The sequence below is a fragment of the Cherax quadricarinatus genome, chromosome 54, assembly GCF_038502225.1.
Source record: "Cherax quadricarinatus isolate ZL_2023a chromosome 54, ASM3850222v1, whole genome shotgun sequence".
NCBI lineage: Eukaryota > Metazoa > Arthropoda > Malacostraca > Decapoda > Parastacidae > Cherax > Cherax quadricarinatus.
The window spans coordinates 25639257-25666114 of NC_091345.1; the positions used below are offsets into that span (position 1 = coordinate 25639257).

General features: G+C 41.0%; 1 protein-coding gene across 1 annotated transcript in view; it reads left to right on the top strand.

Moving 5' to 3' along the window:
• LOC128699067 (hemicentin-1-like) overlaps positions 1 to 26858 on the top strand; it is a 175815-nt gene that overhangs the window by 63696 nt on the left and 85261 nt on the right. The window contains exon 6 of the mRNA XM_070096530.1: positions 14285 to 14414. Coding sequence (XP_069952631.1) covers positions 14285 to 14414 — 130 coding nt within the window. The remainder of the gene's footprint in view (positions 1 to 14284; positions 14415 to 26858) is intronic.

Sequence of the window (26858 nt, forward strand, 5' to 3'; positions counted from 1 at the left end):
GTTGTCTTGGTTTTAGATTACTGCTAACCAGAACTCCTAAACCCTTTTCGTAATCAGTATTATTAAGATCTACATTATTTAGTTTATATGTGGCATGGTTATTTAACTGTCCAACATTTAGAACTTTGCATTTGTCAATATTAAACTGCATCTGCCACTTCTCCCACCATTGCATCAGTCTATTCAAATCATCCTGGAATGCTCTAGTGTCCTCATTAGAATGAATTGGACGGCCTATTTTGGTGTCATAAGCAAATTTGCTTATGTCGCTATTTATTCCCTCATCTATGTTGTTTATGTAAATTGTGAACAACACCGGGCCCAACACTGACCCCTGAGGAACACCGCTTGTGACGTGCCCCGTTCTGATTTCTTCCCATTTATGCAAAGTCTCTGCTGCCTATTTGTCAGCCATGCCTCTGCCCAGGAAAAAATTTCTCCTCCTATTCCGTGTGCCTTAAGTTTCCTCAATAGCCTCTAATGTGGAACTTTATCGAAAACCTTACTGAAGTCCACATACACAGTATCATATTCATTACCATGATCTGAACCGTATCAAGAAAGTCACTAGACTCAAGATTTCCTGTCATATTGTTCCAATCAATTTGTCTAAGGTTAAAATCTCCCATTATCACAACATTTTCATATCTAGATGCCTCATGAATTTCATCCCATAACAGCTTACTGCACTCCCTATTAATGTTTGGAGGCCTATAAATCACACCCAAAATTAATTTGTCACGTCCCTCGAGAAGCTGTAGCCAAACAGATTCTATCTAAGACAACAATTTAAATTTTCTCTGACATACATCGCCACTCCACCATCCTTCCTGCTGACCCTATCAGTGTGGAATAGTTTATAACGCTGTATGTTGCATACAGAACGCATTTCTCTATCTTTCAGGTTGAACCAGGTCTCTGTTATATCATATTATATTATTAACACACTGGCCGATTCCCACCAAGGCAGGGTGGCCCAAAAAAGAAAAACTTTCACCATCATTCACTCCATCACTGTCTTGCTAGAAGGGTGCTTTACATTACAGTTTTTAAACTGCAACATTAACACCCCTCCTTCAGAGTGCAGGCACTGTACTTTCCATCTCCAAGACTCAAGTCTGGCCTGCCGGTTTCCCTGAATCCCTTCATAAATGTTACTTTGCTCACACTCCAACAGCACATCAAGTATTAAAAACCATTTCTCTCCATTCACTCCTATCAAACACGCTCACGCATGCCCGCTGGAAGTCCAAGCCCCTCGCACACAAAACCTCCTTTACCCCCTCCCTCCAACCTTTCCTAGGCCGACCCCTACCCCGCCTTCCTTCCACTACAGACTGATACACTCTTGAAGTCATTCTGTTTCACTCCATTCTCTCTACATGTCCGAACCACCTCAACAACCCTTCCTCAGCCCTCTGGACAACAGTTTTGGTAATCCCGCACCTCCTCCTAACTTCCAAACTACGAATTCTCTGCATTATATTCACACCACACATTGCCCTCAGACATGACATCTCCACTGCCTCCAGCCTTCTCCTCGCTGCAACATTCATCACCCATGCTTCACACCCATATAAGAGCATTGGTAAAAATATACTGTCATACATTCCCCTCTTTGCCTTCAAGAACAAAGTTCTTTGTCTCCACAGACTCCTAAGTGCACCACTGTGAAGGCTTACTCAGCCCTGTAATAACTTCAGACAGTATTACCAGGGCTGGCTCCTCCTCAGGAAAATTTATGAATAGAAAAAGAAATAATAACAGACAAACATAAACACTTTATTATATAGAAAATATAAAATATAAAACACTTAAATATGAAATATTAATCCTACATTAAAGAAAATGAAAAATGAAAAATATAAATGATAACTGAATTCAACGCTAATTTAAAACTTGGGTGTCTGGTGTTGGTGACACTGTGTTGTTGAAATCGTAGCCGTTGCTGATTATAGGGGGATGGGGATCGCAGGTGTTGGTTACAACCCACCGGTTCGTTCTTCACAGTATAGCCGTGAGTATTATATCCCGATGACAGGAAAGCAGGTTCTTTACCGCTGCAATGATGAGGGGTTACGTCCTTCAATTTCATACAGGTGCACAGGTAATTAAATCCAAAAAGGGGAAGTCTCAGGACGCAAGTCCATCTCCATCAGTTCTACTCGTTGATTGGCAGGTGACCCTCTCTGTCATCCAAGCTGGAAAGATAGACAGGTTACCCACTGCTTAAGAAATCACTCTCCATGATAAGTACAATACCTAAAAGATGTGGTGATTATTACAACAGTCAACTTAGAGCAAGACTGAAAGGACTAAGTTTATTATTGGTCAAAAGTGAAGCTTTCAACCAATAAATCCACTAGAATACAAGGCAGGCATGTACTTACAGTAGTGCTGGGAGCTGTGAGTCTAGTGATTACTGTTTGGACCGGAGCCCCACACGTCACCTTTCGGGGGGGGGAAGAAGGAGGGGAAGGGATAGCGGGAGGTAGACTGACCCTACCTTAACAAGCAGCTGGCAGTCAAACTATCACTTTCGGGGTGGGGGAAAAAAGGCGAGAATAGCAGGAGCTTGACTTACCCTACCTTAACAAGTAGCCGGCAATGAAACTATCACTTTCGGGGAGGGGGAAAAAAGGTGGGAATGGCGGGAATCTTGACTTACCCTACCTTAACAAGTAGCCGGCAATGAAACTATTGTTACTATTTACTCCCTCGTTACTCCTATCTATTGAACTTTTCCCTCACACTCCCCCATACCAAGACTTATAGTCAAGGAGTATAAGAAGAATAGGCGAGGAAAAAGTTCTAACATATGGAAGTCGCGTAAGGCAAGAAATCTTCTACTGACTGTCACGACTTAACCAGTCAGAGAAATAATTGGATAAACCATTGATATACACAATATGGAACTTAAAAGCCTGGAGTGCCAATGTCCACCTCAAGAGGCGACTGTTGGTTCCCTTAAAAGTTTCTAGGTATATCAAAGGTTTGTGGTCCGCTTCTAAAATGAATTCTTTTCCCAGCAAATAAAATTTAAGTTTGGAGATACCAAACACAATGGCCAAACATTCCTTTTCTATGGTGGAGTATCTCGTTTCTGTGGGAAGGAGTTTCCGGCTTAGGAAGCATACAGGGAAGGGAGTACCATCATGGTATTGTAGTAACACCGCACCTAAGCCAGTATTGGAGGCATCAGTTCTTAAATAAAATGTTTTATTAATATCTGGAATCTTAAGTATAGGGTCTTTCGAGAAGATATTTCTAATCTCATTAAACTTTTCCCGAGCTACGTTGGAAAGTTCAAGAGGTTCCTTCACAGACTTTTTAAGGAAGTCGGATAAGATGCCTGTAAGATCAGTAAGGTTCGGGATAAACCATGCATAAAAATTTACAGAACCAAGAAAGCTATGCATGAGCTTCTTGATTTTGGGGAATTTAAATTCTAATAAAGCTTTGATCTTACTGGGGAGAGGCTGCAGAGAGTTATTAGAAAGTATCAGTCCAAGATATCTAATCTTGTTATACCCAAGGAAGCATTTCTTCGGCTTGGCAGTGAGGCCATGTGAGCGTAACCTACGCAAAACTGATGTTAATGTTTGGATATGTTCGTCCCACGTAGATGTCATTACGTAAATGTTATCAAAATAAACTGAAATATTTGGCATATTACCCAAGACCTTTCTCATCAGTCTAACGTAGGTAGCACAGGCAGTTACCAAACCGAAGGGCATAGTTCTATATTGCATCAGTCCTTGGTGTGTAGGAAAAGCGGTGTACTGCTTAGAAGGAGGATCTAACATTACTTGATGATATGCCTGCGCAATATCAATCTCTGAAAAGAAGGAAGAGTCATAAAATTTGTGTAGATTGCTATCTATTAAGGGCATAGGCTCAGCATCCCACCAAGTTATAGCATTAAAGCCTCTGAATTATATGAATTATCCTTCTTCTTAACCATGACTACTGGTGAACAATATGAAGATATTGAAGGTTCAATGATCTTTAGTTTTAATAATTTGTCTACCTCTCGGTCAAATGCATCCCTAAGGTGAACTGGAACTGGGTATAATTTTCGTTTGATAGGATTGTCCGTCACTAAGTCAATCTTATGGACTACCGTGGAGGTAACACCTGGAATATCAGTAAAGACGTCTGAAAAGTTACTCACACATTGAAGTAGTTCATGTCTCTTATGGTCATCCAAAGATTCATTAATATTAATGTTGGTTGCGCCCGAGTGGTCAAGAGTCACCAAGTCATGTAGTTCTTCATCATAGTCTAAGTTAGAGGTGTCAATTACGCACACCTTACATTCTTCAGTTGTCGTATCAAGTTCGTGTGGAAAAACTAAATCAAAGTTATTAAGGCAGTTAACCGAATTTCTTCGGTAATATTTCTTAAGGATGTTGATATGATAAAGCTTAGGTTTCCCCTTGACTTCTATGAGATAGTCAACTTTCCCACAAATTTTTAATACTTTATATGGACCTTTCCATGCTACTAATAATTTATTTGACTTGATAGGCAAAAGTACAAGAACTTCATCCCCTACTTTAAAACTTCTCCTCTGACTTTTGGAATCACAATAGGTTTTGTACTGGTCCATTGACAAGCTTAGGTTTTTCGAAACTATGTCAGAGGTCTCCTCAAGTTTGGATCTAAGGTCAAGGAGAAACTGGTAAGAAGACTGAACCTCAGCATTTGCCTCCTCATTAGTCCATAAGTCATGAAGGATGGACAATGGACCGCTGGCCTGTCTACCATAGAGAAGTTCAAAAGGTGAAAACCCCAAAGAGTCACTGGGAACTTCCCTCATGGCAAACAAAGCACAGGGTAGGTAACGATGCCACTCCTTAGGTTTAAAGGAGCAAAGTTTCCTTAAAATTGACTTTAGAATCGAATGCTGGCGCTCAATCCTCCCATTACAGCTGGGATGATAGGGTGTGGTGAAGAGAGGCTTCACTCCCAGAAGTTGGTAGAGATGTTGCATTAAGTCAGATGTGAATTGTGTCCCACGGTCAGACAAAATTTCTCTAGGCATGCCCACTCTGGAGAAGATGGACAAAAGGGCTTCAGCCACCTCTGTAGTGGTTATGGTCTTTAAGGGTATGGCTTCAGGGAAACTCGAAGCATAATCAACTAATGTTAATATATATCTATGTCCCCCAGATGAAAGTGGAGATAAAGGACCAACGATGTCAATAGCTACTCTTTCAAAGGGTACCGTAAAGACTGGCATTTTGACCATAGGTACTCGCCTGGTACCTCGGGAGGATGACAGTTGGCAAACTTTACACGATCTACAATAGGTAGTGACATCTGAGGACATTTTTGGCCAAAAATAGGTTTCCCTAATTTTATTTAAGGTTTTACGATGCGAGAAATGTCCGGCCACTGGCAGGTCATGAGCCATTTTAAGAACAGTCTCTCTGCATTGACTTGGAATAACTAAGATGGAATAGTCTATCTCATCTGAATTTAATTTGAATACTGACTTGTACAAGATACCTTTTATATATTCAAATTTATATGAAAAGTTTTTCCATTGGATAACTTGATTTTGTTTAGCGGCATTATGACAATTCTGAAGAGAAGGGCAATTACGTTGTAAATTGACAAAGGAGTCCTTCGATATATGTAAAGGCTTAAAGTCAGGGAAAATCAAAGGAGAAGCCTGGGCTTTGGTCTGAGCCCTAGTCAAGACATTTATGGTATCGGAGATGATATCTTCACTTTCATCTAACAAGTGAACCGGTGATCCTACTTCCTCGCTTTCGAGAGTAGCATCACTGGTTTTTAATCCCACATGAATCTCGTGAGACATTGTCTCATCTGAACTTTCGAGGGGCTTCTCTGACTCTACAGGAAGAGGATCTGAAAAGCTTATGTCCACCTTTGGTCATGAAAGGTCAACCTCAGAAGGAAGAATGGCACCTTTTACATTACCTATTAGTACGGAGCAAGAAGTGATGGGAGCTAGTACGGCTTCAGACCAACCTGTGAACCATTTAGACCTAATGTAACAACGAATCATGCCTTTGTTCGGCATATCAATCCCTCTCAGTACTTTATAAGTCGTTATCATGTGTTCCCTATCCCTCCTGTCGATTTTCCTAACCTTTCTTCGTAGGACATTTACCTTAGCTCTGGGACTAGTCTTGTTGCAAACCTTTCCTCTTTCCTTAATTTCTTTACGTGTTTGACCTGGTGTAGGTTCCAAACTGGTGCTACATACTCTAACATGGGTCTGACGTACACGGTGTACAGAGTCTTGAACGATTCCTTACTAAGGCATCGGAATGCTAATCTTAGGTTTGCCAGATGTCCATATGCCACAGCAGTTATGTGGTTGATGTGCGTCTCAGGAGATGTGCTCGGTATTATACTCACCCCAAGATCGTTTTCCTTGAGTGAGGTTTGCAGTCTTTGGCCACCTAGTCTATAGTCTGTTTATTGTCTTCTTAGCCCTTCTCAGATCTTCATGATTTTGGATTTGGCGAGGTTAAATTCGAGGAGCCAGTTGTTGGACCAGGCTTGTAGCCTGTCCAGATCCGCTGTAGTACTGCCTGATCTTCATCCAATTTAATTTTCCTCATTAGCTTCATGTCATCTGCAAACAGGGACACTTCTGAGACTATCCCTTCTGTCATGTCATTCATATATACCATAAACAGCACTAGTCCTATGACTGACCCCTGCAGAACCCCGCTCATCACAGGCGCCCACTCTAACACCTCGTCAGACACCATGACTCGTTACCTCCCTGTCAGTTATTCTCTGATCCACTGCATGCCTGATCCTCTAGGTTTTGCACTATTCTCTTATAAGGAACTGTGTTGAAGGCCCTCTTGCAGTCCAAGAAAATGCAGTCTACCCACTTCTCTCTCTCGTGTCGTACTTCTGTTACCTTGTCAACAAGCTCCAGTAGGTTTGTGACACAGGATTTCCCTTCAATGAAACCGTGATGGTTGTCGTTTATTAGCTTGTTCCATTCTAGGTGCTCCACCACTTTCCGCCTGATAATCTTCTCCATGACTTTGCATACATGCCAGTGAGACTGGTCTATAGTTTAATGCCTCGTGTCTATCTCCTTTCTTAAAACTGGGAATACATTTCCCGTCTTCCATACCTCAGACAGTTTTCCAGTATCAATGAATGTGTTGAAGATTGTTGTTAGTGGCACACACAACGTCTCTCCTCCCTCTGTAAGGACCCATGGAGAGATGTTCGGTCCCACCGCCTTGGAAATATCAAGTACACTTAGCAGCTTCTTCACCTCCTCCTCGGTTGTGTGTATTTCATCCAGCACCTGTTGGTATATCCCTTGTTGGTGTACGCCCTTATTCTGACTTCCCGGAGTCCTTTCTGTCTCTACTGTAAATGTCGAGTTCCTCATATACCTCTTTGTCGTTTCTTGTGAGCTCCCCACCTTCCTTCTTCAACCTGATTACCTGGCCCCTGACTGTTGCTTTCCTCCTGGTGTGATATACAACATCTTTGGGTCAGACTTGACTTTCAGTGCTATGTCGTTTTCACACTGTCGCTGGGTTTCCCTCTTTATCTGTGCATACTCATTTCTGACTCTTTGACTAATTTCTTTATTTTCTTGGGTCCTTTGTCTTCAGTACTTTTTCCATTCTCTAGCACACTTAGTTTTTGCCCCCCTGCACCTATGGGTGAACCAAGGGCTCGTTCTGGTCTTCCCTTTATTTCTGTTGCCCTTGGGAAGAAACCTCTCCTCTGCCTCCTTCCATTTTGTTTTCACATAGTCAATCATTTCATTTACTGATTTTCCTACCAGTTCTCTTTCCCACTAAACCTCTTGCAGGAAGTTCCTTATGCCTGTGTAGTCCCCCCTTTTGTAGTTTGGCTTTTACCATCCTACTCCTGTTACCCTTTCCACTTGTAACTCTACAATGTATTCTAAGCTCAGAACCTCATGATCACTAGCTCCGAAGAGCCTTTCATATATGATATCCTCGATGTCCAAGCTACTCAGGGAGAATATGAGGACCAGTGTTGCTGGTTCATCTTCACCTCTCTCTCTGATAGTGTCTTTAAAATGTTGATGCATGAGGTTTTCCAGTACCACATCCATCATCTTGGTTCTCCATGTTTTGGAACCCCCCCCCCCATGTGGCTCCAGGTTTTCCCAGTCAATCTCCTTGTGACTGAAATCACCAATAACTAATAGCTTTGCTCTACCCATGTGAGCTCTTCTCACCATTTCAGCTAGTATGTCCACCATTGCTCTGTTGCTTTCTTCATAGTCTGTACTTGGCCTCCTGCAGTTCTATGGTGGGTTGTACATTACTGCAATTACCACCTTAGGTCCCTCAAACTTAATTGTTCCTACTGTGCAGTCTCTTTCGCCCGTTCTGCCTATTCCTTCCATTTCCTCAAATCCCTATTTGTTTTTTAATGAGCAGTGCAACTCAGCTACCCCTCTACTCCCTCTACCTTTCCTGAGGATCTCATATCTGGGTGGGAAGATTGTGTATGTTATCAACCTGGTAAGTTTCGTTTCTGTGAGTTCTATGATGTCTGGGGATGTCTCCTTTATTCTCTCATGCTACTCCTCACATTTATTTGTTATTCCATATGCATTCTTATACCATACCTTCAACTTGTCTTCTAAAACTGTGCTCTGGGGAGTACATTGGGGTTAGGGGAGCAGGATACATTGTAGGGAACTAGGGAAGGTTGCTCTGAGGGTGGGGCTTGTTATGAGGGGGTTGTTCCCATTACCTGACATAGTATTATCCAACCTGCTGACTATGTCGCCAACACCAGCTCCAGGAAGACACACTCTCTGTCTGAACTTTCTGTCTCTGTTACAAAATGCACGATCCATATATCTTACCTGAGAATCGCCTACTATTAAAATATTCTTACCTTGATTAGCAGTGGAATCAGTGGTACCTTCAACCTCACTAACCACTGAAGTACACTCGTCTTGGAGAACAGAGAATCGATTTCCTACCTTCACATTTTCTCTATTAACTCTCCTCATCTTCCTTCTTCCTGAACTGTGAACCACTTGCCACTTAAAGTGGCTGCCACTCTCAATGCTGGTGACCCTTCCTACCTTACACAATGGGTGTGCGGGATCACAAATGCCCCCAGCAGAGAGCAGCCTACAGCCTTCACAGGCAGATGACAGTTCCAATGGCAACCTCCTCACTTGCCATAACCTTCTGTTGGCATTCAAATCCACTGCTAGCAGTACACTATCCCACATCCCTAAAGCAGCTCGCCCATATGCAGCAGGGAAATTCACAGACCTTCTTAAGCAGGTGAATGGAGGTTCCACCAATTTAGAAGCCCGAGGCACCATCCAAGCATTGTGCAATCTACTCCTGTTTGGCAATGTCTGTCTTGCAGTTCCTGAGAGACGAGGCAAACTGCTAACCACGTCAGTTATCAAGGCAGTGCGCAACTACCCAAGAATGGATAATTATGTCCCTCTGCCCCATCATCACAGGAATCACAAAGGTAGACCCAAGAAAAGTCCCACTGAAAACGAGAAAATCTGCGCAGAGGTTAGCAAAAAAATCAAAGAAGGTAACACAGTGGGAGCAGTCCGAATAATTACAAGTGACGACACTGTAGCCCCCAAAGATGAGACTGCACCCCAAGCTCTAAGAGACAAGCATCCAACCAGGGACACCATAGCCATCAGCAACAACCCTGAGGAAGACCCCTTCACTGAACAATTAATTTTGCCAGAATCGGAAGTCTATAAGGCGATTGTGTCATTTCCAGCAGGATCTGCAGGAGGTTACACTGGAATTCGATCTCAGCACCTCAAAGAGATGGTAAATCCAGTACTCGGTGCATTCCCATCAATTCTTCTCACCGAATTAACAGCTTTCGTCAACAACTGCCTGGCTGGGCGAGTCCCAGAAGAAATTAAACCTTTCTTTTTTGGAGCCTCACTATGTGCGTTGAAGAAGAAGGATGGGGCAATCAGACCCATTGCGGTTGGAAACACTCTTCGCCATCTCGTTGCCAAAGCAGCAGTAAGAAACATTCGCCTAGAAGCTGCCACTTTACTCCAGCCACACCAACTGGGCTTTGGAGTCTCTCAAGGCAGTGAAGCTGCAGCTCATGCAGCAAGGGCCTACATCTGGGACCTACCAGAAGACAAGGCCATAGTCAAACTTGATTTTAGAAATGCCTTTAATAAGGTAAAGAGAGATGTTGTCTTGCCAGCTGTTCGGGATTGGTTCCCCAGTCTTTTTTCCTTCATTTCAGCTGGCTACAGCAAACCCTCAATTCTTTTGTTTGGAGAACATGAAATTCTCTCATCAGAAGGTGTTCAGCAGGATGACCCACTAGCTCCACTTCTCTTCTGCTTGGCAGTAAGAGAACTAACTTCCAGCCTATGCAGCGAGCTCAACATCTGGTACCTGGATGATGGCACTCTGGCAGGTACTGAAGAGTCCCTGGTAGGGGACCTACAACTGGTGAAAACACAGGGAGAAAACTTGGGACTCATCCTCAATCCCTCGAAGTGTGAAATCATCACGGCAAACCAGGAAATAATCAATACTGTGCGAAGAATCCTCTCAGAAGTCTCTACTACCACTCCGTCCAACAGTACCCTCTTGGGAGCACCGCTGGGTCACCAAGCCATCGACACAGTCTTCAAGGACAAATTGAATGACCTGATGAGAATGGAGGAGAGAATAAGCAATCTTGATGCCCATGATGCTCTGTATCTCCTCACAAGGTGCCTTACTATTCCAAGACTCACTTCCTGAGGTGTGCATCCTCTTTTGACAACCCAACACTCGACGAATATGACGCACACCTGAGGTCAACCTTTAAGAAGGCACTGAACCTGTCACTAGAGGATCAGCAATGGGATCAGGCAACCCTCCCAGTGCGACTGGGAGGTATAGGGGTGCGCAAAGCAATGCATGTTGCTTTACCTGCTTTTCTGTCTTTGTGTTTGGCTTCCAGTGCATTAGTCAAGAAGATTGTTCCCGAACGCTTGAGAGACGTGGTAGGAGCTCAAGACCCCAGGTTTATTGAAGCAGCAATTCGGAGGGACACCCTTACAGATTCCTCCAGTAGACCAGCTCCTCCCAAAGAACACAAACAGTCCCACTGGGACAAACTGATCATGGAAAAAATTGCCAACACAATGCTCCCCAACGCCTCAGGAAAGGACAAAGCTCGTCTCCTGGCAGTGAAGGCACCACACTCAGGAGATTCCCTGTTAGCTGTTCCATATTCCTCCTTGGGCACTCGACTAGACCCACAGGCCATTCGGATTGGTGTTGCTCTTCGCCTAGCCGCCCCCATCCTCACTGAACATAGGTGTATTTGCGGCAGGGCGACAGCTGATCAATTCGGACTTCATGGTCTCGTGTGTCACACAGCTGAAGAAAAGTATGTCAGCCATGAGGAGGTCAATGACATTATAAAGAGAAGCCTCGCCACAGCCCATTGCCCAGCTCAACGGGAACCCCAAGTGCAGAGGTCTGACGGAAGTCAAAAGCGTCCTGATGGAGCCACTATGCTACCTTGGAAGGATGCAAAAGCAGATTGCCTGGGACTACACCTGTGCTGCCACATTGGCAGACACCTACTTGCCATACTCCGTAGTGGAAGGGGGTGGAGCTGCCAGCCACAGGGAGACCCAGAATATCCGCAAATATGAAGACCTTCCCCCTTGCTATAACTTCATCCCAATAGGGTTGGAGACCCTTGGAGCATGGGGCAAGTGTGCTCTTAAGTTCCTCAAAGAGCTGGGTGAAAAGCTCATCATAGAAACCAAGGATCACAGGGCGACCAGCTTCCTCTTTCAAAGACTCAGTGTTGCAATCCAGAGAGGAAATGCCTGCAGCATTCTGGGCACGCGGCCCACTGCCGGGGAGCTGGACAAAGAATTCGAGATGTAGCTCTGAGTTACCTATGCTGTTTTACTTTCTATTGTATCTTTGTGAATGTTTTGTCAATGTATTTTGTCTTTAAATAAAATAAATATTAATTAAATATAGGGGGTGGTAGGAGAAAATTCTCAAACAGCTTCAGGGAGAACCTTGAGTTTTCCCTGAAGCAAGTTTATTCTTTTCTCTGAGGATGAGGGTCCCTAGAATAGTTCTAGAGGTATATATACATACATATATATATATATATATATATATATATATATATATATATATATATATATATATATATATATATATATATATATATATATATATATGCATATATATATATATATATATATATATATATATATATATATATATATATATATATATATATATATATATATATATAACTGGTCAGTTAGCAAGAACTCATTTAAAATTAAGTCCTTTCTAAAATTTTCTCTTATACGTTTAAAGATATATTTTTTTAATTAATGTTAATGTAAAAAAATTTAATTTTTCACCAAAGGAATCTTAGAAAACTTACCTAACCTTATTATAACAAGAACAATTTATTTTAGCCTAACCCAACTAAATATATTTTAGATTTGTTTACAATAATTTAAAACTAAACAAACACAGTGAAATATATTTTTTTCGTTATGTTCAGAATGATTTTGGCGAAATTATTGCATACACAAATTTTCACTTGTCCTATATGGCAAGAAGAGCATTGCTATTTAAGCCAAGATCGCAAGTTCTGCCTATTCGGCACGACATATATATATATATATATATATATATATATATATATATATATATATATATATATATATATATATATATATATATATATATATATATATATATATATATATATATACACATTTGACTGACTGCAGTCTTTCTCTTGAACTTCACCAACACATTAAAATTCACATTTTTTTCATTTAAGTAGACACTCGAGTCTCAGATTAAATACTTTCAAAAGGAAGCTTGAGTTAAGCTTAAAATATTTAAGACATTTGTGGTGTAATATTTTTGTTAGTAAACCATACCACGGGTGGGGTTAGAACCCTCGATCAAAGTGTCATAAAACTCTAGACGCAACGGTCTTGAGTTTTGTGACTCTGATCGCGGGTTCTAACCCCACCCGTGGTATGGTTTGTTTGCAATTGTGTCATTACGATTTCGTGAGTCATGTTTTCGTTAATATCGTAAGTATTGTTTCGTGAAAATGTTTAAATTTATGGCCATAAGACCGAATGATATAATATTTACATTTCCAGTTTAAAAAATTGTGTATTTAATATTTATTATTCTTATGCAAGGCATCAAAATAATTTTTTAATCAATATATTTGAAATGTATGAAGCAAATTTAAAAAAATCTGGTAATTCGTTGAAAGCATTCGTTGTCTTATAAAAAAAATAATTGCAAGACTAGAAATAATTATCTTACATAATTTATATTAACCTTGACAAATTTAAGACAGACTTGCTTATCTTTAAGTTGTCTCCTGTTGACAAATATCTCTTTATTTTATACAAAATCTGTGAGACCATAGTGTATAAAAATTAAGAAATAAAGAGTGAATGTTGTGAAACATACTGAAACACTTCTCAACACCGTTTTAAATTGAAGATTATATTTTTATTCTTTACATTCTTATAATACATTATAAGTGATATACCAGACGTTTATAACTAAATAATCAAATTAGCAAAACTTCCAAAAGTTATGTATTCTTGTTTGAGTTCAGATTACCAAGAACAACAAGTGTGTGACATAAAACAAAGGTGCAGCGAGGTTGGCTTACATCTAGAAACTGTTTAACGCTCTGAAAGGTAAATATGATAACCCACAAATTACTGATTCTAAAACTGTGATATCCCGTGTCAAGCTGCGATTAACATTCCCCATCTTTGCTTTATTATGATAAAAAATCTGATGTTTAAGGTCGATTTAAAGAGGCATTCTGAAGCAAGTGCAGTGATTCAGATGTAATAATGCCAACAGATGTCAGGAAAATTAAATGTTGCAAGAAAATGGTTAGCTCTGTATAGAACATTAAACAGAGCGACACGTTGTTCCAATAAACTTTCTTACTGCAATGTTCCATTTTTATTGTCACACGGAAAAAAAAACGCAGTGACTGAGATAGATAACCAGTTAATAGATATAATTTTTGAAATTTAAAAGAAATATATACACACACTGATACATGGGTAGAAACATTTCTCTCCAAATTCTTTCAATAAATCTTTATGGTATACTTTCCAAGCTTATCTGCTTAGCCGACCTTCCAAGGAAAGATTCCAAACTCGTCTGTCTGATTGGTCTGCCTGGTTCCCCTACGAGGAATCTTACCAGACGGTCGTCTCCTACAGGTGAACATCGAGAACAGCACGTCATTCACGCTGGAGATGGCAGCCGCTTTCCGAAACGATTCTGGAGTCTACGAATGCCAGGTGAACACTCGACCAAAGCTCTCCCGTGCTATCTACCTCACAGTGCAAGGTGAGTCTTGTATCCTACGTTTTCGTTGTGCAAGTTGGGTCCTGTGTCAAACAGTGTGAGTGGAAGAAGAGCACGGTAAGTCCCTTTTGTCCGAAGTGAGTTCTAATTGTCCAAGATGATCTATTACTGTTAAAATTGAGAACTCTCTGTTCAATGAGAGTCTTTAAATTTCAAGGTGAATTTTCGTTGAAAACGACACTGTATTGCAGGAGAAACATTTATTACTGCTACAGCATTTCTTCCATGGTTGAAATTAATCAGGTATTCCGAAAATTCAAAGATACACAACACACACACACACACACACACACACACACACAAACACACACACACACACACACACACACACACACACACACACACACACACACACACACACACACACACACACACATATATATATATATATATATATATATATATATATATATATATATATATATATATATATATATATGTGTGTGTGTGTGTGTGTGTGTGTGTGTATAGGTAGGTAGTAGGTTGGTAGACAGCAACCACCCAGGGAAGTACTACCGTCCTGCCAGATGACTGTGAAACAGAAACCTGTAACTGTTTTGCATGATGGTAGGATTGCTGGTTTCTTTTTCTGTCTCATAAACACGCTAGATAACAGGGATATCTTGCTACTCCTACTTACACTTTGGTCACACTTCACAGACACGCACATGCATATATATATATACATACATCTAGGTTTTTTCTCCTTTTTCTAAATATCTCTTGTTCTTCTTTATTTCTTCTATTGTCCATGGGGAAGTGGAAAAGAATCTTTCCTCCGTAAGCCATGCGTGTCGTATGAGGCGACTAAAATGCCGGGAGCAATGGGCTAGTAACCCCCTTCTCCTGTAAACACTTACTAAAAAAGAGAAGAAGAAAAACTTTATAAAACTGGGATGCTTAAATGTGCGTGGATGTAGTGCGGATGACAAGAAACAGATGATTGCTGATGTTATGAATGAAAAGAAGTTGGATGTCCTGGCCCTAAGCGAAACAAAGCTGAAGGGGGTAGGAGAGTTTCAGTGGGGGGAAATAAATGGGATTAAATCTGGAGTATCTGAGAGAGTTAGAGCAAAGGAAGGGGTAGCAGTAATGTTAAATGATCAGTTATGGAAGGAGAAAAGAGAATATGAATGTGTAAATTCAAGAATTATGTGGATTAAAGTAAAGGTTGGATGCGAGAAGTGGGTCATAATAAGCGTGTATGCACCTGGAGAAGAGAGGAATGCAGAGGAGAGAGAGAGATTTTGGGAGATGTTAAGTGAATGTATAGGAGCCTTTGAACCAAGTGAGAGAGTAATTGTGGTAGGGGACCTGAATGCTAAAGTAGGAGAAACTTTTAGAGAGGGTGTGGTAGGTAAGTTTGGCGTGCCAGGTGTAAATGATAATGGGAACCCTTTGATTGAACTTTGTATAGAAAGGGGTTTAGTTATAGGTAATACATATTTTAAGAAAAAGAGGATAAATAAGTATACAAGATATGATGTAGGGCGAAATGACAGTAGTTTGTTGGATTATGTATTGGTAGATAAAAGACTGTTGAGTAGACTTCAGGATGTACATGTTTATAGAGGGGCCACAGATATATCAGATCACTTTCTAGTTGTAGCTACACTGAGAGTAAAAGGTAGATGGGATACAAGGAGAATAGAAGCATCAGGGAAGAGAGAGGTGAAGGTTTATAAACTAAAAGAGGAGGCAGTTAGGGTAAGATATAAACAGCTATTGGAGGATAGATGGGCTAATGAGAGCATAGGCAATGGGGTCGAAGAGGTATGGGGTAAGTTTAAAAATGTAGTGTTAGAGTGTTCAGCAGAAGTTTGTGGTTACAGGAAAGTGGGTGCGGGAGGGAAGAGGAGCGATTGGTGGAATGATGATGTAAAGAGAGTAGTAAGGGAGAAAAAGTTAGCATATGAGAAGTTTTTACAAAGTAGAAGTGATGCAAGGAGGGAAGAGTATATGGAGAAAAAGAGAGAGGTTAAGAGAGTGGTGAAGCAATGTAAAAAGAGAGCAAATGAGAGAGTGGGTGAGATGTTATCAACAAATTTTGTTGAAAATAAGAAAAAGTTTTGGAGTGAGATTAACAAGTTAAGAAAGCCTAGAGAACAAATGGATTTGTCAGTTAAAAATAGGAGAGGAGAGTTATTAAATGGAGAGTTAGAGGTATTTAAGAAGATGGAGGGAATATTTTGAGGAATTGTTAAATGTTGATGAAGATAGGGAAGCTGTGATTTCGTGTATAGGGCAAGGAGGAATAACATCTTGTAGGAGTGAGGAAGAGCCAGTTGTGAGTGTGGGGGAAGTTCGTGAGGCAGTAGGTAAAATGAAAGGGGGTAAGGCAGCCGGGATTGATGGGATAAAGATAGAAATGTTAAAAGCAGGTGGGGATATAGTTTTGGAGTGGTTGGTGCAATTATTTAATAAATGTATGGAAGAGGGTAAGGTACCTAGGGATTGGCAGAGAGCATGCATAGTTCCTTTGTATAAAGGCAAAGGGGATAAAAGAGAGTGCAAAAATTATAGGGGGATAAGTCTGCTGAGTATACCTGGTAAAGTGTATGGTAGAGTTATTATTGAAAGAATTAAGAGTAAGACGGAGAATAGGATAGCAGATGAACAAGGAGGCTTTAGGAAAGGTAGGGGGTGTGTGGACCAGGTGTTTACAGTGAAACATAAGTGAACAGTATTTAGATAAGGCTAAAGAGGTCTTTGTGGCATTTATGGATTTGGAAAAGGCGTATGACAGGGTGGATAGGGGGGCAATGTGGCAGATGTTGCAAGTGTATGGTGTAGGAGGTAGGTTACTGAAAGCAGTGAAGAGTTTTTACGAGGATAGTGAGGCTCAAGTTAGAGTATGTAGGAAAGAGGGAAATTATTTCCCAGTAAAAGTAGGCCTTAGACAAGGATGTGTGATGTCACCGTGGTTGTTTAATATATTTATAGATGGGGTTGTAAGAGAAGTAAATGCGAGGGTCTTGACAAGAGGCGTGGAGTTAAAAGATAAAGAATCACACACAAAGTGGGAGTTGTCACAGCTGCTCTTTGCTGATGACACTGTGCTCTTGGGAGATTCTGAAGAGAAGTTGCAGAGATTGGTGGATGAATTTGGTAGGGTGTGCAAAAGAAGAAAATTAAAGGTGAATACAGGAAAGAGTAAGGTTATGAGGATAACAAAAAGATTAGGTGATGAAAGATTGAATATCAGATTGGAGGGAGAGAGTATGGAGGAGGTGAATGTATTCAGATATTTGGGAGTGGACGTGTCAGCGGATGAGTCTATGAAAGATGAGGTGAATCATAGAATTGATGAGGGAAAAAGAGTGAGTGGTGCACTTAGGAGTCTGTGGAGACAAAGAACTTTGTCCTTGGAGGCAAAGAGGGGAATGTATGAGAGTATAGTTTTACCAACGCTCTTATATGGGTGTGAAGCATGGGTGATGAATGTTGCAGCGAGGAGAAGGCTGGAGCCAGTGGAGATGTCATGTCTGAGGGCAATGTGTGGTGTGAATATAATGCAGAGAATTCGTAGTTTGGAAGTTAGGAGGAGGTGCGGGATTACCAAAACTGTTGTCCAGAGGGCTGAGGAAGGGTTGTTGAGGTGGTTCGGACATGTAGAGAGAATGGAACGAAACAGAATGACTTCAAGAGTGTATCAGTCTGTAGTGGAAGGAAGGCGGGGTAGGGGTCGGCCTAGGAAAGGTTGGAGAGAGGGGGTAAAGGAGGTTTTGTGTGCGAGGGGCTTGGACTTCCAGCAGGTATGCATGAGCGTGTTTGATAGGAGTGAATGGAGACAAATGGTTTTTAATACTTGACGTGCTGTTGGAGTGTGAGCAAAGTAACATTTATGAAGGGGTTCAGGGAAACCGGCAGGCCGGACTTGAGTCCTGGAGATGGGAAGTACAGTGCCTGCACTCTGAAGGAGGGGTGTTAATGTTGCAGTTTAAAAACTGTAGTGTAAAGCACCCTTCTGGCAAGACAATGATGGAGTGAATGATGGTGAAAGTTTTTCTTTTTCGGGCCACCCTGCCTTGGTGGGAATCGGCCAGTGTGATAATAAAAAAAAATTATATATATAATAATAATAATAATAATAATAATCCGGCTATTTCCCACCGAGACAGTGTGACCCAAAAAGAAGAAACAAGTATTTCTTCTTATAACATTTAGTAATTTACTAGCACCTTGCTCCTGGCATTTTAGTCGCGTCTTACGACACTCACGGCGGAGGACGATTTTTTCTCCACTTCCCATCGCCATATATACCGAGAAGTTTACTTTGATCACTAAATTTGCTTCTAACAACTTGAACATTAAAATGGTATAAAATACCGACAGATTGTTAGGTAGCAGTGTCTGACAGAATGAACATTAAAATGGTATAAAATACCTAACAATCTGTCGGTATTTTATACCATTTTAATGTTCATTCTGTTCTAACAACTTGTTTCTACTCGTCTGTAAATGGAAGTTGTCCCACAGTTAATCTCAGGAATTAACTCATTTTAAAAATGTTTAGTTTCAATTATCTTTATCACTTTGCTATTACCTGAAAATATAATTTTCAAAATTTTAACAGCCCACCATTTCTCCAAGATTTTTCCAACAAAAAAATTAATTTCTTCACTCACTGATCACTTTTGTCAAATGTTTTGATCATTTAATTGGAATCTTAATCAGGTTTATATTATTAGATTTTCTCTCACTCTTGCTTATTAAATTATTATTATCATTATTATTATTTATTTTTCATTATTTTATTTTTATTAACATTTTTATTGTTTCATATTTTGTATTAGTATTATTTTTATTAATATATTTGTAATTTTTATTATAGTTATTATTATTATTATTATTATTATTATTATTATTATTATTATTATTTGAATTTTTACAATACACATAAAAAATTCGGTAAACCAGTAGGGCTCACCAACGGCTTGTGAATAATAGACAATCAGGTTTGACACCAGGAAGGGAATGGTTATTCCAGTTCTTTGAATCAATAACTTCTCCAACTTTAAGCTCTCCTCCTCTTCCTCTTCCTCTTCCTCCTCCTCCTCTTCCTCCTCCTCCTCCTCCTCCTCCTCCTCCTCCTCCTCCTCCTCTTCCTCCTCTTCCTCCTCTTCTTCCTCCTCCTGGGTCTGAGAAACCATAGTTCATCTTTGGAGTGCCTATACTGAAAGTGAAGAACTTTTCCTATCTGAGGATATTGGTCAATACATTCCCTTCCGTCTAGCTGCCAGCACCATGAAACTCTTCTTGCCTTGGTTACATTCTTTCCTCTCTTCCCTATCCGTATTTAGGTTATCTCTTCTCTTTTTTTACTTCTAGCTAAGGCTGTATCTCTTCCTTTTTCTTCTTATTGTATTTTAATTATCACTCAAGACATACAGGGGGTCTCTGTTATTGTATAAGTCCTGTGCTCATGTACCGCCTTACAGTTGTATTACTGTATCTTCAATCATGAAGTGTTTCTAAACTCCACTGTACCAATTAATTGTTCTTATATACAGAAACCGTACATAGGAGACTGAAATTGATGACGGCGTCTTGATCCGACTTGGACTGGTGGCTTGGTGGCTAAAGTTCTCGCTTCACACACGGAGGGCCCAGGTTCGATTCCCGGCGGAGTGGAAACATTTCGACGTGTTTCCTTACACCTGTTGTCATGCTCACCTAGCAGCATATAGGTACCTGGGTGTTAGTCGACTGGTGTGGGTCGCATCCTGGGGGACAAGATTGAGGACCCCAGTGGAAATAAGACAGACAGTCCTTCATGACGCACTGACTTTTCTGGGTTATTCTGGGTGGCTAACCCTCCGGGGTTAAAAGTCCGAAGAAAATCTTATCTTGTCACTTATATACAATGGGGAGGTGGGGAACGGGCGAGATAGAACGCGAAGAGTGATTATTAATATTGTAGTATTACTACTGGGAGTTAGTACTAGTAATTGTAGAAGTAGCGCAGCAGTGATATAAGTAGCAATAAGAAGATAATAGTGGTAGTGAAGAAAAGGGCAGAGTAGAGTGCTAACGTAAAAATAGTTGTATAGTAATAGAGGAGGTAATCTTAGAAACAAGAGAGCAGAGAAGCACTGCAGGAGAGCTACTGATCAACGGGAGTACGAAAAAATCCCTGTGGGACAAAACCCCAACAGGGCAGAACCCACCTAGGCAGAAGACACCGGCAGGCAATGAAAATATAATGATGATGAAGAGGTATACCTGGAGAATATCTGGAGGGTGTTCAGGGGTTAACGCCCCCGCGGCCCGGTCCATGACCAGGCTTTGCGGTGGATCAGGATTTGATTAACCAGCTGTTACTACTGGACGCACATAAACCGACATGCGAACCACAACCCAGCTGGTCAGGATTAACTTTAGGTGTCTGTCCAGCTCCGTCTATTGCTAATCCCCCATATGTATTCTAGTAGGCAGTTGAACAGTCTTGGGCCACTGACACTTATTGTGTTGTCTCGTGGCTCCCCTGCTTTTCACTGGGGGATGTTACACCGCCTGCCAAGTCTTTTGCTTTTGTAGGGAGTGATTTTTCCATGTACAGATTTGGGACTATTCCCTCTAGGATTTTCCAAGTGTATATTATATATAAGATAAACATTTTTATTAATCATTAAATTATAAAGAATTTAAAATACTCAAACATGAAATAGATCCTACTTTAAGCTAAAATGAAATATATGAATAATTAATTCAAAGCTAATATGTACACAGTGGCATAAATCTGTGCAGTGCCGATGTTCTGGGTAAGTAGCTGTGAACAGTTGTTGAATGCCGAGCCGGTGTTGATAATGGGGGGAGAGGGGTGGGGGGGGGCGGTTACAGATGACCGTGACTGTAGACAGAAGACAGTGTCTCCAACAGACTTATATATTTTGCTGAGGAGAGGTTGACTGATCTTGGGAACGCCATAACAGTTTTTTTTTTTTATTCCGGTACTTTATTACAACTGCCTCACAAACTTCAATCTTAATACATTCTAAATTTACCAGTTTTAACCTTCTTTATCGCATTATTTCTTTTATACTGACTGAATAACTGTTGACAGCAGAGTCAGCCAGGATGATAGCAGAGTTAGTAAGGCTGACAGCAGAGTTAGTTAGGCTGACAGCTGAGTCAGTCAGGCTGACAGCAGAGTCAGCCAGACCGACAGCAGAGTCAGCTAGAATGACAGGAGAGTCAGCCAGGCCGACAGCAGAGTCAGCCAGCATGAAAGCAGAGTCAGCCAGGCTGACAGCAGAGTTTTTTTATTTTATTTTATTGAGAGCATATCTTGTACTGACAGACATAATACATATATATAGTATAACACTGTAGAGAACAGTAAGTACATACATAATTATCACACACACACACGTTGTTGGACACAGGAGAAGCAACCCATCACAGACAAAACAAACAAGAAAGAGCATGAATCACACTATACATCACTTAAGCCACCTATCAGTATATACAGTGGTCCCTCGTTTTTCGTAATTAATCCGTTCCTGGAGGAGCTACTATAAACGAAATTTACGATTTGCGAATCAATTTTCCCCATAAGAAATAATGTAAATACAATTAATCCGTTTCTGACACTCAGAAGTATTAAAACAAAAAATTTTTTTACATGAAATATACATGAAATATACATGAAATCTACAATACAATGGTAAATGATGAATGAAACATTAACAGCATAACACTTACCTTTATTGGAGATTCTTCTTAGTGTATGGGAGACTGGAGGAGGAGAGAGATTGGATTGTTTACAGTTTGGAAGGGGAATCCCCTTCCAGCAACACCTCAGGTACCAATTGCTTCTCTGGGGTTGCTTCTCTTCTCTGTTTCTTAATGCCACTAGGACCACCTTGAGAGTCACTTTAGTCCTGTCTCGCAAAGTAACTGTGGAGAGAGCTCTGTTTCTGGCATCTCTTTAACACTTCCCTAAAATGGTACAAGACTTTGTCACTATACATATTTCTCACCTTCTTTACCACAGGCTTGGCACTAGGAGCTTTCTTTGGAGTCATGGTAGCTTATTTAGTACTTGCAAGCACTAAAATGAGTGGAATATTATGAAATATTTCGTAGGAGCACTTGAGGGGACCTTCACTCACTGGTAAACAATGCCAGACTTGCTGGGTAGGGAGGCCTCCCCGGCTCACACCGTGCGTAAGCGTCCTGGATGAACTACTATTTGCGAGTCAACCTATGAAAAGCGAGTCCATGTTTATACGAAAATACCCCTATGATTGGCGAAATTTACGATTGCCGAGAACTACGAAAAGCGAGGGACCACTGTATAAGAAAAACACTGGAAATTATCACCTCTCACTTCTACATAAGTGTAACTTACAGCTGACAAAAAACAAACATACTCATGTAGGTGTAAGTACAAAAAACATCACACATATATATTATTGTAAAAGAAACGCACATTCCTAATAAATACCCCTTTCTTGGGAGTAAGTCATGCAGAAGTATGTATATCCGCCTGAGGTACACACACCTCCACCTGAGGTACACACACCTCCGCCTGAGGTACACACACCTCCGCCTGAGGTACACACACCTCTGCCTGAGGTACACACACCTCTGCCTGAGGTACACACACCTCCGCCTGAGGTACACACACCTCCGCCTGAGGTACACACACCTCCACCAGATACACTGGCCACAATTACTAAATTATTATATCGTAGTACACATACATTGATATATCGTCATGTAAAGTAAAGGCCGTCAACAAAATCAAGTTCACAGCACTGGCTTCCATAACCTAATGCGAACACATAAATAAAAACTACTCTATCACGACCTATTCACTGCACTAAAGTCAATGTGCAAAACAAAGGTGTATATAAGAGACACTATCGAGTTGCAAATTCAGTTTGTCCGACACTCCTTACCCCCCTCTTCCCCCCCATTTGGGCAACCGCCCACTTTCTCTCGTCATTACACATGACCCTGTCACACATTCTTCTAGCCAAACATGAGCATATAACTTGTCACAGCGCGACAGTTTCACAATCACTACGAACCTCACCCAAGCATCCTTACAGCATACATGCATACATTACATCTAAAAAAATATATACCTCCATCCTCTAACATAGGTGTAATGGTAAGTGATCAAGCATATGCAAGGCTATATATACATAGAGAGTAATGCAGTCATCATCCCTTGGGACACGTACGCGAAAGCATAAACTGAAAACCCCCACAATCAAACTGGATCGCACTTTTAATCCACCTGTCATCACACTTACATCCTAACACCTACCAACCACACTGAACCATCCCTCGTTTACGTCTAAGCCATACGCCCATACCACACACACACACACACATACACACACTCCCGACGTCGAGCCCATTGGAACCCCAGATAACATCCTCAATCCTTGCCCCAGCCATGACAACCCCCCCCCCCACTACAAAGCTAGTAAGATCCCAACAGTTAAACTACGATAACCTGCGGGGAAGGCTCCCTTCCACCGTGATTCATATATTTCCCTATTCCTGCAAACCGTCCTAGAGAAAGTAGCTGCATTACCTGTGTCCACGCTAACCAATCCCCATTCCCACGCATACCCCACGGCACGTGTTGAGAAATGGTTTACCAGCTAAGTTTATAGTTTAAATATAGTGAATACTTAGCTGATAAAAGACAGCAAATCGTCTACACAGCCGCCCCTGCAGACAAGGTCTTGAATTGTTGTCTTCCACTTCTTAATGCACTGAAAAAGATTATATTATGTAAGAATAAATTACCCCTAGGGGGTGTTATATCAGCATATTTCATTCACTGATGGCTGACTTACGTACTTGTGTGGACTCAAAAGTTCGCACCTCACTGCCGACTATAGGTTGATTACAAACTCCTTGTGACTCAAGAACTGTGCAGTCCACAGTACTACAAGAAATCTATAACCCACCTTGCTCTTGTAGCATGAGCTATGGTGTTTTTCACACCTTAGACAGGTATCGGTGACTTGATAGAAGCTGAAGTGTCCTTGGATGTCCACATCTTCCATAGTCTAGGAATATGCACACTGGTACACTATGTTCCACAAGATTTGTCTTTATTGTTCACAATCTTATCACTAAAGAAGCTGATCACACTTCTCTGTAAGTGTTTATTGTGTTTTGTGAGACACTTTGTTCACACTAACGCATGGATCAATGTTCTTTGTAGGTTATCCTGGCGTCAGTGTGACTCTCAGTAGAGTCAAAAGTAATCTGAAGACGCCACAGCCTCCTACACCGTCACTACCAGTAGCACATAAAGGAAAAAGCTGACCTAGTACTTTTGCTTCCTTGCCACTTCCTCCATGAAGCAAAGTAGAATGCTTGAATCTTGCTGTCTTAAGCATAGACAACAGTGTACACTATCTTTACCATGGTAATAAAGTGGGAGCAGGATTTTCCTTAATTGTCCTGCTAAGGTAAGAGATGGACTGTCTTTTATTAAATTGCACTTTGCAACACTGGAGTCTTGCACAGAGCAGCGGTCGCTTGACCACGTCGCATACTGGTACTGCATCTGGGATCAATTACTTGCTGTAGCAGTAAACAAGATGATTGCCCTTCTGAGAGGGCTGGGCCTCTCAGGGCTGAAAGGGGCTGAACGGGGCTAAAGGGGGCTGAAGTGGGCTGAAAGGGGCTGAAGGAGGCTGAAGGGGGCTGATACCCCCCTCCTGGAGAAAATTTCTCCACACTGGGGGGCGGCGGAGGTTCGCTGCAGGTAAACTATTCATCACTTAACATTAATTTGATTTTCTCACTCGCCACCACTGCTGCTTGTCTTTTCTGAACAGCTTTAGTCTGTGTGGTTTCTGGAGAATCACTAATTTTATTTTCAACACTGTAATTCTAATGGCACCAGTTTATTTATTGTCCGCTTATTCACTACACCTTTGCTTAAAACATCAACTGTCCTGATGATTCCATTTGCATCAGGATATATGGTCACAATTTTTCCAAGTGGCCATTGAGACCTCGGACAATCATTGTCAATAATCACTCTGTCATCAGTTCTTAAGGACTTATGAATTTCTGGAACACCAGCTCCATAGAAGTGTTCTTTCTATAAGGTGAGATAGTCTTCTCGCCAAATTTTCTCCCAACGTTCAATCACTTTATTAAGGTGTTTGAATTACGTCTGAGTTGCTCAGGTTCGAAATAAGTAGAATTCTTCTGCCATGGAGTAAATGAGATGGACTTAACACTTCTAAATTGTCCAGATCATCGGTAACATTGGTTAGAGGTCTATTGTTGACTCTATTTTCTATTTCAGTCACAACTGTACAGAATTCTTCTAAGTCTATTTTCTGACGATGAAGAGTCTTCCTTAAACAACGTTTCACAATGCCGATCATTCGTTCATAAAATCCGCCGTGCCATGGAGATTTAGGAGGAATGTATCTCCAACGACAACTGCGTTGATTCAGCATCTGTTGTACTTCTGGTTGATCAAAGATCTTGCTTATATAGCAGCACCAGCAACAAAGTTCGTTGCATTATCTGAAATTATCAGCCTGGGACACGCCCTTCTGGCTACAAACCTTCTGAATAATTTGATAAAGGTTTCAGCAGACATGTTAGTGGCTAATTCTAGATGTACTGCTCTAGTCGTAGCACAAGTGAGCAAACAGATGTACACCTTGATGGGAACTTTGTCAACTGTTTTGGTTAAAATTATTGGTCCAGTGTAATCTACACCTGTCACCTCAAATGGAATGACATGACAAACTCTTTCAGAGGGATATGGAGGTGGACCTGGATACTGACATACTCGCATATCGTAGTGACGACAAGTAATACAGTCCCTTATTTGTTTTTTCACACTTTGTCGACCTTGAGGTATCCAGTAATATTGTCGTATACGGCAAAGTGTGTCAGCTACCCCACCATGTAACACGTTACTGTGGGCGTTTTGAACAATCAGTTTTGTTAGCCAATGATTCTTGGGGATCAATATTGGATGTATGGCTTCTTTAGATAGTGAAGAGTTATGAATTCTTCCTCGACATCTTATAATCTTTTCTGAGTCGAGATAAAGTCCTAAAGAATTAATCATGACAGGTTTCTTTGGGGATTTATCTTGTGTTTCCAGAAATTTATATTCTGTAGAGAAAACATCTTTCTGTATTAGTTTCACCCAGTATTTAATGGGTTCAAGATATTCATAATCAGGTTTTATTCCTTTAATGAATTTAAAGACAAGAGCTGTAACTCTTAAGAGTTTACCCAAAGATGAGTATGTAGATCCATCCATGAATATTTCTGTTGTGACTGCAGTATTTACACAACTTATTTCTGCGGTGTTCAAGCAAACTGTTTCTTCTGGCATAATGTGAGCTTTTTGCTGAGGCCAGTTATTTTCATTAGAGAGCCAGTTCGGTCCGTGGAGCCATAATTTAT